At 43.8% G+C, this 18,351-nt stretch overlaps 1 protein-coding gene across 3 annotated transcripts; it reads left to right on the top strand.

Moving 5' to 3' along the window:
- Positions 1-24: 24 nt before the first annotated feature.
- slc39a14 (solute carrier family 39 member 14) lies at positions 25-17,837 on the top strand. Of its 3 annotated transcripts, none has more exons than XM_047329158.1 (9): positions 25-211; positions 7,021-7,370; positions 9,247-9,421; positions 11,098-11,267; positions 13,426-13,548; positions 14,197-14,370; positions 14,460-14,694; positions 14,799-14,983; positions 15,083-17,837. In XM_047329158.1, the coding sequence occupies exons 1-9, from the start codon at positions 25-27 to the stop codon at positions 15,236-15,238; spliced, it is 1,755 nt and encodes a 584-aa protein (XP_047185114.1). In that variant the 3' UTR covers positions 15,239-17,837. The 3 variants fall into 3 exon arrangements, with proteins under 3 accessions (XP_047185114.1, XP_047185113.1, XP_047185115.1); XM_047329157.1 differs by lacking the exon at positions 11,098-11,267 and adding an exon at positions 12,198-12,367; XM_047329159.1 differs by lacking the exons at positions 25-211; positions 11,098-11,267 and adding exons at positions 4,480-4,798; positions 12,198-12,367.
- Positions 17,838-18,351: the final 514 nt, after the last annotated feature.

The raw sequence follows: 18,351 nt of genomic DNA on the forward strand, positions 1-18,351 counted from the left end.
CCGCCAACGTGTGGCTCGTCCTGAATGAGAGAGAGGTCCTACGACGACGACGGAGCCCTTTCTCCCTCCTGTCCTCAACGACCCAAGACACCGGAGAGATATCCCGCCGCCGGCTGCGACTTAACCGTCTCGTCTCTCTACGGGAGCCCGGTGGTCGACGCCGAGGCATCAGCTTTATCTGCCCCCCCCCCCCAGCAGCATCACCACCGGGGTAAGCCAATTGTCACGGCCAATAATACGAATAAGAATAAGAATAAGAAGACGCTGCTTTATGAATCTATCTCATATTTAATAGTTAAGATAATGATGTACTCGTTCCATCGCTTTTTATACTTCGCTATTTTAAAGACCGGCTACGGAGCTAATGGAGCAGCTACAGTGCGACTTGTCCATTCGTTTTCATCCTCACTGTGGTTATTGTTTTGTTCAAATGTCTGAGAGGAAACGTGTTGATACAATATTTAACCTGGGCCACATTGTCAGTGAGCCATTGTGAGAACGGCCGCCACGGTCGGCGTGCCAGTAACTGTAACGACGGATTCTCTGGAGGTACACCTGAAAGCACCACTCTCCTCCTCCTCCTCCCATCTGTCCAGTGACTTTAAGAACATGTCCACTCGTGTTGTGTGCGTGGACTTTGCTTGGTTGTACAGGTACTTGTGCTTTAACTTAATGCATTCACAAAATTGTCCTTTTTCACTATGCTATATTTACACTGTAAGAAGACAGGGGAAAACTGAGTGGTGGTGAAACCCAGGTGTTCTGATATTCCCCTTCCGGATAACGGTGACCTGGATGAATGATAAATCTCTGCAGTCTAAATCCCAAAGCTTTCTTCCGCCATCCCAGACTCGAAACCAGCTCATGGACTTTAAAACAACACGTCACTCACTGACGACACCGGCGGATAAAAAATGTGCATCCAAAGTAGGGGTCGACCAATATGGATTTTTCCGGGCCGATGTAGATTCCGATTATTGCAAATCTAAGAGACCGATAACCGATATATTTGAAACCGATATTTGTCTGAAGTAATAAAAGTGTCAAAAGGCATCAACATTTAGAATAACACAAATAATTATCACCAAACTTTAAAGCATATGTTTAATTCACAGAACCTTTCAACAGGACCTTAAACACACAACGTGCAGGAAACTATTAGCAGCATTAATTATGAAGTTGAACAAACAAACATTGATACAGTCCAGAGAGCTGTGACTGCGGCTGTATCGCTTCAATTATGTTACCGAAAAATTGGCTTAAAAAATGTCCAATACCGATAATCATGAATTTAGACCCATAATCGGTCGACCCCTAATCTAAAATGTCACAACCAGTGTCTCCAATCCCATGTTGTCCACATCTCTAAATTGAACAATTTCCTCAAGGCCACACGATCCTTAGATACAGATGACCGAGTTGTACTTTGGAATTATCGTGGCGCGTGTTATGAACTCTTCGTACAGAATTCTTTGGGAGATTTCTGCCAGGAAATTAGTTTTTTAAAGTCTTGGAGAAGTCCTGGAAAAGCCATGATGGCCATCCACTGGCCAAGACGTACTTCAATGTTCAAAGGGTTCCAACTTCTCCAAAGTTGTCTTCATATATCCAAAACATATGCTTTGCTTTTAACAAAAGATTTTCGGCAAAATAACTAAAAGTATAGTTGTGAGACTGTCGCTAACCAATCAAGGTAAGTGTCTGTATTACCAGCATATGGATGTGCATACTTACTTTGCTACGTAAGCTCCGTGGCTGTGGACTTCTGGCCTTCTGACCTCTGAGCCAGTTCCAGACCAAGTCACTTTTAAAACCCCTACATTTTACGGTGAATGGTCCTTTGTTGTACACCCGGGATGAGTTCGGCGAACCGACGCTGTGCCCCGCGGCCATCGCCCTCTCATCTAATGACAGCCCTCGGCTGATGATATCAGCCCCGAGGGTTAGAGCGCAGCCATAATTAGGGGCCTCGGTACCGTAAAGGTTGATGAGTCGGCGCGCAGCTGAGCCTTTCCCCTCCGCTCCAGCCCGTATACAAAGTTGGAGTGTTCACACACCTGAGGCTGCTCCGAGGAACAAGCTGCTTTGGATTCGAGAGAAAGGATTCAGCGAGAGGAGCAGCGGCTGTTGGTGTTTTCTCCTTTTTCGTAAAAAGGTGTGGTATGATTTTTTTTTTTTTGCTTGACCCGACCGATATGGACTTTTGGGCGCCAACCCCGATATCGACATTAGGGAGTACAAGATCTTTAAAGAAAAATAATCTGTCAATGATTCCCAAGATGTCGTTATCAAACCTTTACGACGAAGGAATTTAATTGACGCTTGATATTTTAGTTTAACCAGAAATCTGGTTAAATAACTATAAATGAGAGGAAAACACAAATCCGTCGCTAGCATGTCTCCTCAGGTGTCCTACCGACAGCTAGCGGACCGCGAGGACATATTTGCTCGTGCCACAATTGCGATGTGTTTTGTTATCTCACCCTGTTTTAAAAGGCCTCAGATGACTCTCTCTCTGTCAGCCGGTAGCTGAATTTGATGATGACATTGGAAAAAACTTTCACTGAGCCGTGTTGACACTTATATAGGAGCCGTGAGATATGACGGTTATGTTCCCTCGCTCCCTCTGCTCATGGCTATGTGACTATGGTGATGATCACAGTGGATCTAATTTGCGTTCGTTACCTTGTTCTGTTTTCTATTTTTCCGCCGTTTGCTCGTGGATTGACTGCCAGACATCTTTCTGGGGCCAGTTTTATTTGAGAATATCACGAGAAGGAAACACATAATAGACAAACCGGGGCAAACTGGTGACTTTTCTAAGAATGGAAAAAAAGATTTGAAATGTGTGAGAGTGAAGGTACCACGGAGTTTAAAGGGCAGATTGAGGGGAAAAAAATAAAAGTAAGACTCTGCTATGACTTTTACTACAAAAAACTTTAAATTCAAATTGTATTCTTACGAATTACGACTTTATTCTTAAAATATTTTGACTATATTCTTATAAAACTACGACTTTATTCTTATAAAGTTACAAATTTACTGTCATAAATTTACGACTTTTTTACCGTAATATTTTGACTTTATTCTCATAAAATTACGATTTTACTCTCAAAATATTTCAACTTTATTCTTATAATGTTATGCTCTATAAATTAAATTTATTATGATTTATTATTATAAAATTACGACTTTTTTCTTGCAATAGTACAACTTTATTCTCGTAATATTACGACTTTATTGTCATAACATTTGACTTTATCCTCGTAAATTGACGACTTTAGTCCCAAGGTCTCCAGATTTTTCTCTCTCAACGTGGCTCCAATACTCCGTCGCATGAAGGCAAATTGTCTGCGTGCCTTTGGGATTTGGAGTCCAGCAGACTGTGACTAACATTTCCCATTCCCGTCTTTCCTCCTCTTCCTCCTCTGCTGCCCGCTCCCTTGTCAACCTCGTATTTAACGTTCACCACTGTGTCGCCGGACCGACGTCTCTGCTGCAGACTGCCGGTCTCCTCTCACCGCCTGTTATCTGCTACAGCTACAAATAGGCCTTGGACTCACACAATCAGACATGGTGACTGTGTGTGTGTGTGTGTGTGTGTGTGTGTGTGCGTGTGTGTGCGTGTGTGCGTGCCTTGATATCGTTAACCCGACATGCTGACATTTAAAAGCAGATTCTGCTTTGTTTTGATAGGACCGTATCCTCACTGAGGCTGAGGCAAAGGTATTCTGCTCGCTCAGTGTTTAAAAACGTTGTATCTGTTCGGGAGCCGTTTACTCTGCAGAGGAGAAGAAGAAGAAGAAGAACGTCGTATGTAGGGGCTGGAGGAGTGTGTGTATATATTTAATTAGGTTATTATCACAAGCCAAGGAGGCACGATGATGGCAGGCAGCAGCTACTCTTATTTTACTTGTTGCATGACCCCCTGACCTTTGAGAGTAGAGGCTGACTGAGCCCCCACCTTCAAGTCTTCACTTGCCACATGCGGCTCAATTCACTACACCTCACTTTGGCTTCTCATGAGCTGCGACTGCTGTAGCGACGACACACAGACACGACACTCTGCTGTCTTCAGCCTGTGTTTCAGCGACAACAACACCAGCCGGCGCTAAGGAGGTCAAGGTTCAGAGATCCTGCAACGTTTACAGGGATTGTGCTGGAGAGAAGAGAAAAAAAAAACATGCATAAAGAGGCTTACGGAGGGTTGGGTTTTTTTTTGTTTCCCTCCCACTTGAGAACGAGGTCTCATTAGTGCACACAGAGGAGGAAGATGTGGGACGAAGAGTGGTGCGACTCATCGAAGGGGAAAGTCTCCTGTTCGCCTCCTTCGGCTCGGGGACCGAGGGAGAGACAGATGAAAGTCAAAAGTTAGAAGTGAGACAGACTGAGTGTGACTGCGTTACTCATATATATATATATATATATCTTCGTATCGTTTTATTGCTGGCCACTGAGTAGCCTTGCTCAAGGGCATCTCGTCATTATATGTGCAGCATATGTGTATATCATTTATTTTGTCTCTCTTTTTTTTCTTATGACTGAAACATGGTCATATCTGCTGCTGGCACTGAGCAGTTTTTTTTTGTTGTTGTTATTGTTGTTGGATATTTCATTTTGGCAATGCCAGCCGACTAAACGGCTTCCTCTTTATATAGCCGCACACAGGAAAGGGGAAGGAATGTGCTCATTGTAGTTATACAGGTTGTGGCCTTTTTGGAGGTGCCGGGCTCGGACGTCGTCGTGGCCCGAGCGAACGTCAGATTGAAATGTGCAGACGTCAGAAACATCTCAGCTGGTAGGTTTTTTCTTTTTCTTCTCGACTGCCTCTTTTACTTTTCTTCCATCCTTCGTCCTCGCCGGTGAGTCGTTACCTCAGTTCTTATCCCGCTCTCTCTCCTCCACAGTCCACTGCTCCCCTGAGGAGCCCTCTACTTTATTATCTGGCATTTCTTCTCTCCCCCCCTCCCCCCCCGACTCCCGTCTCTGCTCCCAGGTATCCTGTGGGCATCGTCGGCCTCTGGGGGGGTAGACACACTGGTGCTTGATGCGTCATCATCGTCCGTCATTAGAGGCTCCGCAGAAGAAGAAGGGTTTTGTAGAAAGGGGGGAGTTCTTAACAGAAACATGACTGTGTGTTTGTTCACCTCAGCGTGGCACGTTGACCTGCTGGGTGTGCTGTAATGAATCGCTGCTCTGTGTGGTGGAGCAGCGCACGGGAACATTGTACAATGTAATGTGTGTGTTTGACACCCTATGATTTTTATGCATAGAAAATGCTCCCATTCAGGTTAAATATACACATTTTTGTAATTCTTTTTTTGCATGAAAAGTAAGAAAAAACACCCAAAGTACAATTGCACATTTTTACTGTGAACTGGTATAACATTATTATAAAAGAAAGAAAATAAAAGAAAGGAATACCTGTAATAACGATGGACCACGAAGAGCAAGAGTTTTGGCAATATTTTTGAAATTGCATACCACATGTGCTTGCCTTTTCATTGGATTATGCTTTGCCTCAAATGGTGCTTTGGAATTAGATTTCGGCAAAACAACTTCTTGTAAAGCATATGGTGATCTATGATGAGCTGATTAAGAAACACAGCGAGCCCAACACTGACAACAGGTGCAAAAATGATGCTGCAGATTTCCCTCAACAAAATGAACAGATTCCAAAACTGGTCTTCCCTCTGTTGCGTTTGACAACATTGTCTTCATCAAACACCGACTGAATTTCTTGCTTATCGATCGAACAAAACTGGCAAAATTTGTTTGCAGAAAAGCTTTCAACATAGCCGCACAGTGAATGTATTGCCAAATTATCTGCTGTCAAAATTGAAAGAGTTCCACTCAGCTTTTGAGTTTGTCCATTAACTTCAACTTCTATACCGCAGTTTTCAAGGACTCTGATGTCCTCAAGAAGTGGCTCTAGTGTCTTACCAAGCCCATATGTCTCCCTGTCGATTGAATTAAATAACACACATAGGGTACACATAGATATTTTGGAGCCCAGAGGATTTGTTGTCTCAACATCATCATAATACAACTGAGTTTGCAGGGATTCTGGTTACAGTTGGAATCGTAGATGACTTGACACCCATCACTATAGTCACGCATCATGTTGTCATTCCTTTTCTTGCTTTTTAAGTAGACACCTTGCATTTGGTCATTACTAAATAGAAATTTGATTGTTTCAAGTATTGGTATATACTGACAAGTGTCTGGTGCCAAAACATGCTTCACTTGTCCTTGTTTCCGCACAGTCTCTGCCCTGTGACCAAGAAAAATTTCCTTTGGCTCGACGAGGTGAAATTTTTCGGAAAAGTGTGTATTCATTTTAAAAGGAGTGTCTATGTCAGCAAATATTTGTTTGGCACTTTCAAACTGTCCCATTAGTGGTAGCACAAGTTCATGTTCATGTTCAGAAAATGACTCTACTTCTCACTTGATTTCATAACGTCAGTAAACATTTTTCCTGAAGAGTTTATGGTTCAATCTCCAGTTTCAAGTCTTGGTCAATACAGCGGGATGTTCATTTTGTAAATTGTGGCTCAACCGATTATCGCCCTGGCCGATATTCACCAATTTTATGGTTATATTGGTATCAGCAATATTTACTCATCCATTTTGTTATTAGCGTGGTCCGCCAAATTTAATGACCAAGGATAATGTTGGCGTCATTAAAAGCAGATAAACACATGATTGACATGATTTAATGGTGGCATTACGTGACATAAATGTAATTATTGAGATAAAGAAAGAAAAAAAACAACCTTTTTTTGGCTTGTCTCTGAGGAGTCTGCCGTCAGAGCAGATGGTGGTTAGTCTAAAATGAACTTTAAAAATAAATAGATGAATGAATTGGCACTGGAACGTCTTCCCTCCTTGTCATGACAACAATTATCTCCTTCTGTCGTTTGGAGTAAACAAGTGAGCAGCAGTATTGCCAAGTTCAACATTCGGGGTGGTTATATATTTCTTCTTAATTCACTCCCTCCCCTCTGTCTCTCTCCACAGATCAACGTCCTCCAGCCAGCGAAGACGCCATGCTCATGCAGTTCCCTCATGGCCGTACCGCGACCGCCGCCGTCCTCCGTTCGCGGCCGATGCTCGTCCTGGCGCTGGCCGCGCTGCTCTGCCCCCCGGGCCTGGTGACGGTTCACGGGGAGAACCGGACCCAGTCTCCGGCCCAGGTGCTCCAGGACCTGCTGGCCCGCCATGGCGACAACGGCACCATCACGGTGCCCCAGCTGCGCTCCCTGCTGGCCCTCCTCAGCCAGGACCAGGGGGAAGGTGTCAGCAGCGGCGGCGGCAGCAATGTGGTTGAGGCGCCCACGAGCTCGCCTCCCAAATCCAACAGCTCCACGGTGAGAACAATACTGATGACTTAGCACTTTTGGATTGATCGTGTACTCTGTTGTGGGTCGGTTTTAAAAAAAGGGTGCAGATTGAATCTGTGCACACGTAGCACACCACATTTCACATTTTCATGATAATACGGCCTGGGACCCGAATCACATTCACACACCCTGAAGGTTAATCCGGCTTAGTCATGTCTGCACACATCAGGAGCCACCGGTTACAGATTGTTGAAATATTTTGCATTTCTAACATACTCACACTTTTGTTCATTTCTCTGGCAATATCACGTGTGTCTTATCATTTGCGTTTGAACTCACACGGCTCACCCATGTCCCAGAGCAGCTTCCGAATGTGGTCTTGACTCATCGGATCTCAAATCCACACCCTGAATACACAACACAACACAACACACCCAAGACGTCAACTTATGATTGGATCTCCTCAGACGGATGTTTCATTCCTTAAGTCTGATCGGGGCCTCGCCGGCGTGTACAGTTGACTCTACTTACTGTACTTGTTGATCTGGTTTTTAAAACGACGTACCACCTCCCGAGGTGTGTTTTATTAATGTTTCTGCAGGGCACAGGCGCTCGGCAGTGGCTGTGGTCACGACCAGTCAGCTGACAGACTTACTGTAAAGAGTCAATATAGATATATAGTCTTTTTTCTGTGCTCATTATCTGTGACATTTTCTTCCTGGTTGGTATCGTTTTCACCTTGTGTGTGTCATCACGAAAAGACAAGATTGTATATATTTTATCATTTCATTTAATTTTTCTTTATTTCGAACAAATCAAAAGTGTGACATTGCATACAAAAAAAAGTTTATAAAGTGTCATAAACAGTATTTATAAATTAATAAATCATATATGTCTGACAAGGAGCAGGAGGAAGCCAAAGCTTATTAATTGCTGCTTATAATATAACTGCTTATAATTAACTGTACAAATTTACCAGCTATAAACACCAAATATTTAGTCATACTCTAGTCAAATATTTACAAAGCCATCAAACAAAAGAGAGAGAGAAATGAATCATTATTTGTACCTTGTTCAAAGCCGATTCTTTCGATTCATTGACCAAATTAAAATGTAAAAATCGCCAAAATCACACGTTTTCCCGCCATCTGTCCTCACGTCTTGTTTGAACTGACAAACAACACAAAAAAAGCAAAAGACGTTCAACTTGACAGAATATATCAAATGGAGAAAAGCCGCAAATAATTAGTCACGTTTGAGAAGCGGGAACGAGATGATATTTGATGCTTCGTATATCAACAGTTTTAGTTAGTTAGTCTGTAACATTGTCTGTGTTGTGTAATGCTGCTCTTACAAATACAGAAAAAGTATCAAAGCGGTCGCTTCCTTTTCTATGTTTACTTTTTTTTAATGATAAATCGCACACAAACAACGTCGACGTCCACAGTGTGCAACAAAGGTGAACTCCTCCCTGGCACATCCAGGGTAAGGAAGTTGTTTGAAGTTAAAGCTACAGTGTGCAATATTTAGAAGAACTTATTCACATAAATTGAATATATTGTCCATAACTATATGAATGAGTTAAATATAGTTCCAAGAGGTGGCCCCGACCTCCGTGTGAGTCTCCATGTTTCTACGTTGTGTTGAAAACGGTTGTTGCACAAAGCGCTCCAGAATACGTCGCGTTCACGTGGAAATTTCAGACGCTGCCGGAAACCGGAAATGGAATCAGCGGTGCGCCGCCATAAAGTGTCCCCTGTCGGTCGCTCAGTTGCGTGCGATTTGTAACTTTACCACCAGATGCCGCCAGAAAATTACAAAAATGACACACTGGGGCTTTAAATGTAAACTTCTTGTGCCAGCTGACAGGTATTTTTTCTTCTCTTTTTTTTTCCGTTGCCAGTGTCTGCCTGCTGACATGTTGGCCGCGTACAGCGTTAGCGAGCAGTCGCGGCTGGACGGGCCCGGTTTGCAGGAGCTCTGTCCGACCATGCTGCAGCAGCTGGATGCTGGAACCTGTAGGCTTCAAAAAGAGGAGATACTCAGCGAGCCCTCCCCCCGGCCCACAGACGCTGAAGGTGAGCGCCGACTTGCTACTCATTGATATTGTTTTGTTTTTTTCGTTTTTTTTAAATTAAAAATAGCACTAAAAGTGTGATTAATTTCATTTTTAAATGACGTGCATTGTGCCGTTCATGAATGTTGAGTGGTTGTTTTTTTTGCATTTGCGTTTGTGTTGTTTGTTGCTCCTTGCAGATTCCTCATCCGTATGTATAACTGTGTTTTCGGTCATGTTGTAAGTTTTGTTGTTCCCTCTCAGTTTCGTTCCCGTCGTACAATAAATCTTTTTACTGGTTTGGTCTAGAAAATGTCAGAAAAAAAGGGATTTCTTAGTATTTTTGTATCTTCAACGTGCATGTTTTGTCTGCGGCCTTAAAATGCAAAGTCTAAACTTTGGATAACATTTTTATCAGCACAGCAACACAAATCGTGTTGGACGACCAATAGGCCCTAAACTCAACAGGCTCACATGTTTCAGTGGCAAAAAAAATGCTCTTAAAATGACGATAAATTGTTTTATCGCGATAATTTCTGGGACAATATATCGTGCAACAAAAAAGTGCCGTGTAAGCTGTTTGTTTAACAAGCCTCCCTTGGAATGGAAGCGGAATTGGCGTGGACGTGTGTGTGTGTGTGTGTGTGTTATAGAAAGCTAAGTTAATGACAGACTAGAAGAAAAAGTTGGTGACCTTAACTGATCTTCTTCCCCCGAAGGCTGCAGCAGTTTCTGACGAATACAGGCGACTCAAGACATTGTTGAGCTGTGGCCTCACGAATTTCATTTCTTCCTTCTAACATCACTTTTTTTCTTTTCCTTGGCAGTTATAGGAAACGCAGAGATTGGTTTACTGTCCCAGAGCTCCGGCCTCTATCTTTCTTTCCCACTCTCCACTGACAATATTTTGTTTTCCCCTTATTGTTCACTAACACGCCCTCAGCTCGGCTCATGTGTTCCCCCTTTAGGCAGCTTGTTTTGGCTGCAGTGCTGTTTTTCTTTTTCTTTTCTTTGCCTCGGCCTGTGGAGATCGGCCAGCAGCAGGGAGGCAGATGTCATGGAGTTTCATCTTGACTGCAGAGCTGACCGACTTGTGTATTCTGTTCTTTTTCTTCTGTGCCTATTTTAATGTCGAAGATTGAGTCTTTGCTTACGCGCACTATCAGCTGTTTTTCCAGTTGCAATAACTGCTTTATTTTGAACCCCTATGTGTAACCTGAAAAACTTTCCAACTGTTTTGATTCCCTGATGCAGTTATGTTCAGAAAGTATAAAAAAATGTTTTTTATGGTGTGCCCCAAGGCTCAGTCCTGGGGCTTAGTTTTTTTTTTTTTTTTACTGCTTTATGCAGATGACACATACCTTACCTGATTATTATAAACCTTTAACAAAAATCTTGCATGTCAGGAAAATTATTGATTGAGTGGCTCAAATTTTTTGGGTTATTCGTCCACAGTTCAAGAGAATAAAAATTAAGTTCACGATTAAGAAGCACAATTTCTCTCAAACGAATGTGGCTAAGAATCTAGTCATAATACTTGACTGAATTTGACTGATAATTTATATTATCTCACACACACACACAAACACACACACACACACATACACACATCATGCATGGCAGTTTTGTTTTTAACGCTTCACCCTTTCATCTTACCCCCTCACTCAAACCCCCCCCCCCACCCCCCCCCCCCCCCAGTGTGGGGCTTTTCTTTCCTGAGTGTGACGGTGATCAATTGCTTCTCGCTCACCGGAGTCCTCAGCGTGCCTCTGATGAAGTCGCGCTTCATGAAATCCACCCTCGTCTTTTTCATCGCGCTCGCCATCGGCACGCTGTACTCCACCGCCATCCTGCAGCTGCTGCCAGAGGTTTGCCATCTTACCCCGCACATGTCCTCTCTCTCTCTCTCTCTCTCTCTCTCTGTCTACATCCCATGAGCTTCAAAATTCTTCAAAAGTCGTGTCACACCAGCTCTGTTTATAAAAACCCAGAACGCACCTTCGGCCAAGCAAGCGCTCCTTTGCCTGTCCTGTCGCCATCGCTGTCTCCTTCCTGCCTTTGTTATTTCTCCGTGGTCGTCCTGGGCTCTTAATAAACACCGGGAAAAGGCTCTTTTTTTTTCATGTGTGCTCAGCATGTTTGCATCTGTGTCTGCACCTTTCCTGGCGTCCTGGCATTCCCTGGGAAGTTCTCTCTTCAACCAAAACAGGCTTGATGACTGTGTTTCACTCGCAGGGATTGATCAATCTGGAGCGCAGCAACGTTTCAACGTCCTTCAAATTGAAATGTGACCCCCGTCATTTTCAGTTCTCCTGCTACTGTTGGGCTATTTAAAGTTCTTCTGATCCCTTTTGTGTCTTGAGCTTCTTTTTTCTTTTCTTTTACCCCGACAGACCGACGCACCTGAGTCGACCGCGACAAAGTATCTGTGTGTGTGTGTGTGTGCGTGCGTGCGTGCGTGCGTGCGTGCGTGTGTGTGATTTTCGGTGAAAACTGTAATTTCAGCTAAATGACATCCTGCATCGAAACAAAAGAAATTCATGGGGGTTCGAACGCTGACCAATGAGAGGTGGTGTCATTTCAGTTAATCTGTTGTCTCTCAGGTTGATTTAATCCAACTCTCTCTCTCTCTCTCTCTTTTCAGGGGAATGACTAACTGGTGTTCTCTCTCCTTTGGTTTGTTCCACACTGTGGTGATTGATCTGATAAAAATAAGAAATAAAAAATCATTTCTGAACTAACTCTCACCTTCCCTCCTTCTCTTTCCTGCTTCCTCTCCTCTCCTCTCCGTCGATCAGTGTGGGGTTATGGGATCCTGTGTGTGACGCTGATCTCTCTGTGCTCGCTGGTCGGGGCGAGCGTGGTGCCCTTCATGAAGAAAACCTTTTACAAGCGCCTGCTGCTCTACTTCATAGCGCTGGCCATTGGCACGCTCTACTCCAACGCCCTGTTTCAGCTCATCCCAGAGGTAGTGTCCACGCCGCTTGTGACTCACTTTTGCCGCTGCGCGCAACTCCTTCGCGGCGGCGCCTCGGTGCTGCGCAGTTTATCTCCCAGCGAGCGTTGAACATAAAAGTGAGACTTCGAGGAAAAAGTCGTAATATTATGAGAGAAAAATCGTAATTTTACAAGCATAAAGTCGTAATGTTATGAGAATAAAGTCGTAATATTCTTAGAATAAAGTCGTAATGTTATGAGAATAACGTCATAAATTTATGAGGGAAAAAAATCGTACTTTTATGAGAATAAAGTCATAACTTTATGAGAAAGAAGTCATGATATTATGAGAATGAAGTCATAATTTTTTGGGGGGGAAAAAATCGTAATCTTACAGATAAAGTCATAATATTATGAAAGTGGAGTCGTAATTTTATGAGAATAAAGTCGTAAATTTACAAGTAGAAAGTCGTGATTTTACTGGAAAGAACTACATTTTTTAAAATATTTTATTACAGAAATAAACAGCAACCCAGGAAACAATGTGCCCAAAGATAAAATATCTCCTTATTTGAGAAAAACCCAGAGTGAAGTTACAGCTTCACAAAGTTTCTCCACATTCCTCGTTATAAAAGGCTCTCCTATGAAAAATATGTTTTAGGCAAATCTAATCTCCTGAGGCGAGAAATTCCAGAGCCTCGGGGGCCTGATGGCAGAAACCCCGCTCGCCCTCAGTTACCAGCCTCGTCTTAGGAAACCACCAGCGAGTGTTTATGGCTACAGTCCGATTTGTACAGCAGACGTAAAAATAAAGACAAAACACTAGTAGACCTCTTGGAGGTGAGGAGATTGAGATTATGTATGGAGCGTTTGTTTTTCTGCCAGAGGCCGAACACGATGACTTACATAATTCAACTTGTCTGTCAGATCAATAGAGGATGCTGGGAAATATCACCGCAATATTTTAAAAGGACGTCGGGTACCCCCCCCCCCCCCACCTCATTTCAAATATATATCCATATGTCAGGGCAGTAATTATGTAATGTGAATATTAATCACACACTAACTCTCCCTGTCTTCTTCTTCTAGGCCTTTGGCTTCGACCCCATGAAGGACTTCTACGTGTCCAAGTCAGCGGTGGTGTTCGCTGGCTTCTACCTCTTCTTCTTCACGGAGAAGGTTCTCAAAGTGCTGCTGAAGCAGAAGAACGGGGTGAGTGCAGAGAGAGGGAGGAGGGGGACTTTGTTCTGTGACACAGGCGGTCGGAAAGGATTCCACAAGTTTCCAACATTACGTTTACAAAGACCCAACAAACGCTGACTGGTTTGGATGCAGAACGTCTGAGGACGACGCCGACGCGATGAGACGCTTCATTGGTTCACGGAAAAAGACACAGAGTATTTTCTGCAACGAAGCGATCTAATGCAGTTTAGGAAATCTGCTTCCCGTTGAGCCTTTCAGATTCAAAATGACGTTTTGATCTCAGTTGATGGACGTAGCTTCCAATATGTGAACGTTCACTGTTCCCATCACTTGTTTTTTTATTTTTTAAACATCTAGATGACCTTGTCTAGAGTGTTGTTTTTTCATCGCGACGGTTCGATCCGTTTCATTTACAGTTTCTCAAAGGTTCGACTTCTTGATTCAAAATCTAAAAGGCTCTCGGTTGGGATCGACAAACTCGGGGCCTGGTGTCGCGGCTCATTCTCGTTCTGATTGTGGCACAGTGGCTCCGCCTTGTGGCTACTGCACTTTCTGCGAAATCACCAAACAAGAGTTTGACACTATTCCCTTCACCGGGAGGCAAACAGATCTTTTCCTATAAATCTGTTCTTTTCCCCCCTCTTCGTTATCCCTCAGAGCCACGGCCACAGTCACTACCCGGGCGCCGACCGATACTCGGCGGCCGACGGAGACCCGGAGGAGGGTGAGAAGGAGAAGCTGCAGCACAACGGAGAAGCCAGCAGTCTGGCTCTGGGCAAGGTGGACGCCGGCGAGGGCGAGCTCATGCTCAGCCCCGCGCAGACGCCGCAGGTACGAGGAGTCCGGGGGGGGGGGGACGAACTTTCCAGTTTGTGACCGAAGCGATTTGACGTAGTTGACGCGTCTCCTCCGTCCTCTAGGACTCCCAGAGCCCCGACAGCGGCGGGCGGTCCGGAGCCGCCGGCGGCGGCTGCTACTGGCTGAAGGGGACGAGCTACTCCGACATCGGCACGCTGGCGTGGATGATCACGCTGAGCGACGGCCTGCACAACTTCATCGACGGCCTGGCCATCGGCGCCTCCTTCACCGCCTCCGTCTTCCAGGGCGTCAGCACCTCCGTGGCCATCCTGTGCGAGGAGTTCCCCCACGAGCTGGGTGAGTTTTCGTCCACTCATTGATCCGACGGGACGGAGCTGCGCCCGGGAGTGGTGAGTGATTGTGACCCCGCCTCTTCTTCTTCTTCTGCTCCCCGTCGCCAGGAGACTTTGTGATCCTGCTGAACGCCGGCATGAGCATCCAGCAGGCGCTGTTCTTCAACTTCCTGTCGGCGTGCTGCTGCTACCTGGGCATGTGCTTCGGGATCCTGGCCGGCAACAGCTTCTCGCCCAACTGGATCTTCGCCCTGGCGGGCGGCATGTTCCTCTACATCGCCCTGGCAGACATGGTCTGGTGTTTCCGTTTTTTCCGACCCTCCGCTCCTGGTGAATACCTGCGTCTTTCAAAGTTTTAAAGAGAGTTTTTCTCCTCCTTTTCTTTCTCCCAGTTCCCGGAGATGAACGAGGTGAGTCGCGAGGAGGAGGACGCGGGCGGCAGCAGCTTCCTCCTCACCTTCGCCATCCAGAACGCCGGGCTGCTGACGGGCTTCGCCATCATGCTGCTCCTCACCACGTACTCGGGGCAGATGCAGCTCGGCTTGTAGCGGCGGAAACTCCCCCCCCCCCCCCCCCCCCCCGCCCCCTCCCTCCGGACCGACGACGACGACGAAGTGAAAGAGGAAACTAATCCCCCCTTTTTTTAAATCTTCCTCCCGTCTTAAGTTTTTTTCAGGAGAACCTTGGGAGCTTTGTGAAGTGCGTCTGTGCGGCAGGTACGCACACACTCCTCCTCCTCCGCGGTACTTTTGTTCACACATGCAGTATTTCCCGCGGGAACGTCGGCCGACGGAGACGACTCTGCCGAGCGTGAACTGACGTGCAGTACTCGCCCCCCAAACCGCTCTCTGGCTGCCGATCAGCCATTTTGGCTCCTGCTCTTACTCTCTCTCCCCTCAGTGGACCAACGTCATCGAGCCTCGACCGATAGAAGCTTAACAAGAGTTTGTGTCACCAACCCTCCGGCGACATTCCCTCAGGAGGCGGGAGAAGCACAATCAGAGTCTTTATCCCCCTTTTCCAGACTCTATCCCCCTTTTCCAGACTTTTCTTCCCCCTCATTCCATTTCCCAGAATCCATTTGACAACCTGGACCTGAACTGGAACTCATATCATGTGTCGACGTCAGACTGACTTCCCCTGGAAACGTCACGTTGGTTGTTTTGTGGTGTTGATGTTATATATATATATATATATATATATATTTTTTTTTTTACATGTGAAACATTGATTGACTTTTTGAAGAGCAGGACGTTGAGACGGATGAAGGGCTACACGGTGACGGGCGGAGGGCAAATACTTCTACCTCCTCCTGACCGACGCAGTTAGAAACTCGCGACCGACGTGACGTCGAGTTTTATTTCGAGTGACGTTAAGGCGTTAAGATTCTCAGCAGCATTTCTTCGCGTTAGTTAACCGCCTGTGTCCTTCCTTCATACAACATTTAAAAGTTACTGTTTTTTTTCTTTCTTATTATTCCTTTCTAGGTGTTTACCTTTCTTTTGCTGTCCAATCATAGTTTTCAATCGAATACTGTAAAAACGGAATCATGTTCGTACGCACACTTTGCCTCTCGGTCTGTGATCCGTTACCTTTATCAACTCATTCATAATAATCATGACGACGACGACGACAACAACAGAGAAAATGAGATTAATAGACTGTATTTAGATACTTCTCACAGTGTGTGGCCAAAAGTATGTAGACACATGCTTTTTTTGCTGTAAAATAATAGAAACGAGGATCTGTTTTGGATTTTGTTTTTAATTGAAATACCTGGTGATCTTAGAAGAATGAGTGGAAAACATTTATTGCTGCTTCCGGTCGGGAGCTGGACTCGTTCCAACGAAGCTCAATCGATTTATCGTTTTGTCACTTAATGAAAATTTCACCTGCAGTTGTTTCAATCACCGATAAAATATTGAAATCGCTGCTTTGCGCATCTCAAAAGTCAATAATTACTATTTTTTTTTTCTTTCTTACTGGTTATCAATTATGATTGTGTCTTCTATATATATATATTTTATTTTTTGCTGTTGGTCGATTAAATATCTCGAGACGGTTGAATTTAGGCTTTTGGAAAATTTGTGACAGAATTTATTTTTAAGCATTTTTCTGATATGTTATGTTTTAGATTACTAATGAAACAGGAAGATATTTGATAGATAAGATTATTGAATCGTTACAATATTATTACACACAGTGATTATATGTCAGGTGACATAGTTAGTTTTACGGAGGAGTTTACATCTGTGTAGCTGAACGGGGGCAAATACCTGCAGCCATGTTCCTCCCCAAAAATGTAAAATTAAAAAACATAAGGGTCTGACAACAGCAGAGAATTAGTGCTGATGTTCGGGTGTTTGTCCACATTCCTTCGGTCACGTCGTGTGATTTCAAACCTGAGAGTCTGATTCAGCTGAAACTGTTTCTGACGTTTGTAATTTTTACTTCAACGAACTCTGGAACATTAATATTGTTTAATTATGAAACAGCCATTCGAACCAGTGTTTGTGCGACTGTCTGCGTTCACTACAAAGATCAGTCGATCGCTCTCGAGCTACATTTGCACAGATTTGTTACTGTAAAAAAAAAAAGAGAATTCAACCAGAAGCTACATACTAGATTCAATGTGAGCGTAGAATATTATTTATCAGAAAAAAGAAACTGGAAGAAGAGTGTTTGGATGTGACACAACGAAAATAAAATTGTGTTATTTTCTTGGATGGAAAAGGCAAAAGCCATCATAACTGTAACCACAGTAGTGGGTACAGTATCACTGCTGCTCGACTAGTACGATGTCTGGGAGATTATTTATTATTGTTTGAGCCATCAAATATTAATTTTATGCTTTACAACCACAAGCCGGGGGGGAAAAGTTGAAAAACGTCCCTTTTGTCTTTTTGTTTATTGTAATTTGTTGAAGTGTTTTTTTTTCTTCTTTCAGCGTCGACCAACGATCAACCAAATCGTTGTCTCGTTTTTCTGGAGATTTGAACGATTCATCAAACCTCTGTCCGAACTGTAACGCATCATTCTCAAAACAATATATAATGTACCTAATGTAATTTGTGTGAATCCACATAAGCCTTCTCTGTATCATGGGAGTCCTTTTTTTTTATATATAAAGATAATTTTCCAAGAAAATCTTGTCAAATGTCATGATTGAATCATATAATGTAGTAAGAGCCACTGCTCCACCTGTTAAAACATAACTCCCATTTGTATTATTCAGGTTTAATATGCAATACTGACTTTTTGGGGGGGAGGGGGGCAATTATGTTAGTGGGGGATATGATTCTCTGAAGTTTATTTTCACTTGGGGTATGTCTCGGACAAAAAGTGTACGGAAGAAAAGTGTGAATAAATGCAGAAATAAATAATTGAATACATAAGAAACAATAAACGTGTGCATTTGTTTTTCAAAACAGAGGAAGAAACACTCCTGCTGCACTGAAAAAATGAAATTAATCAAGTACAGATACCAATTATTACACCCAGTGGAAAAAGGTTTGCATAAAATTTGTTTTTCCACCCCAAATTTTTTTGTGTGTGAAATAAATATAATTTGTCTTCGTATTTTGTTGATTTGTTTGGCTGCAGTCAAACAGATTTAAAAAATTTTTTTTACAACAACTACTTTTACCACAAATGTTTCTGT

Source organism: Scophthalmus maximus, chromosome 19 (assembly GCF_022379125.1).
Source record: "Scophthalmus maximus strain ysfricsl-2021 chromosome 19, ASM2237912v1, whole genome shotgun sequence".
Classification (NCBI taxonomy): Eukaryota; Metazoa; Chordata; class Actinopteri; order Pleuronectiformes; family Scophthalmidae; genus Scophthalmus; species Scophthalmus maximus.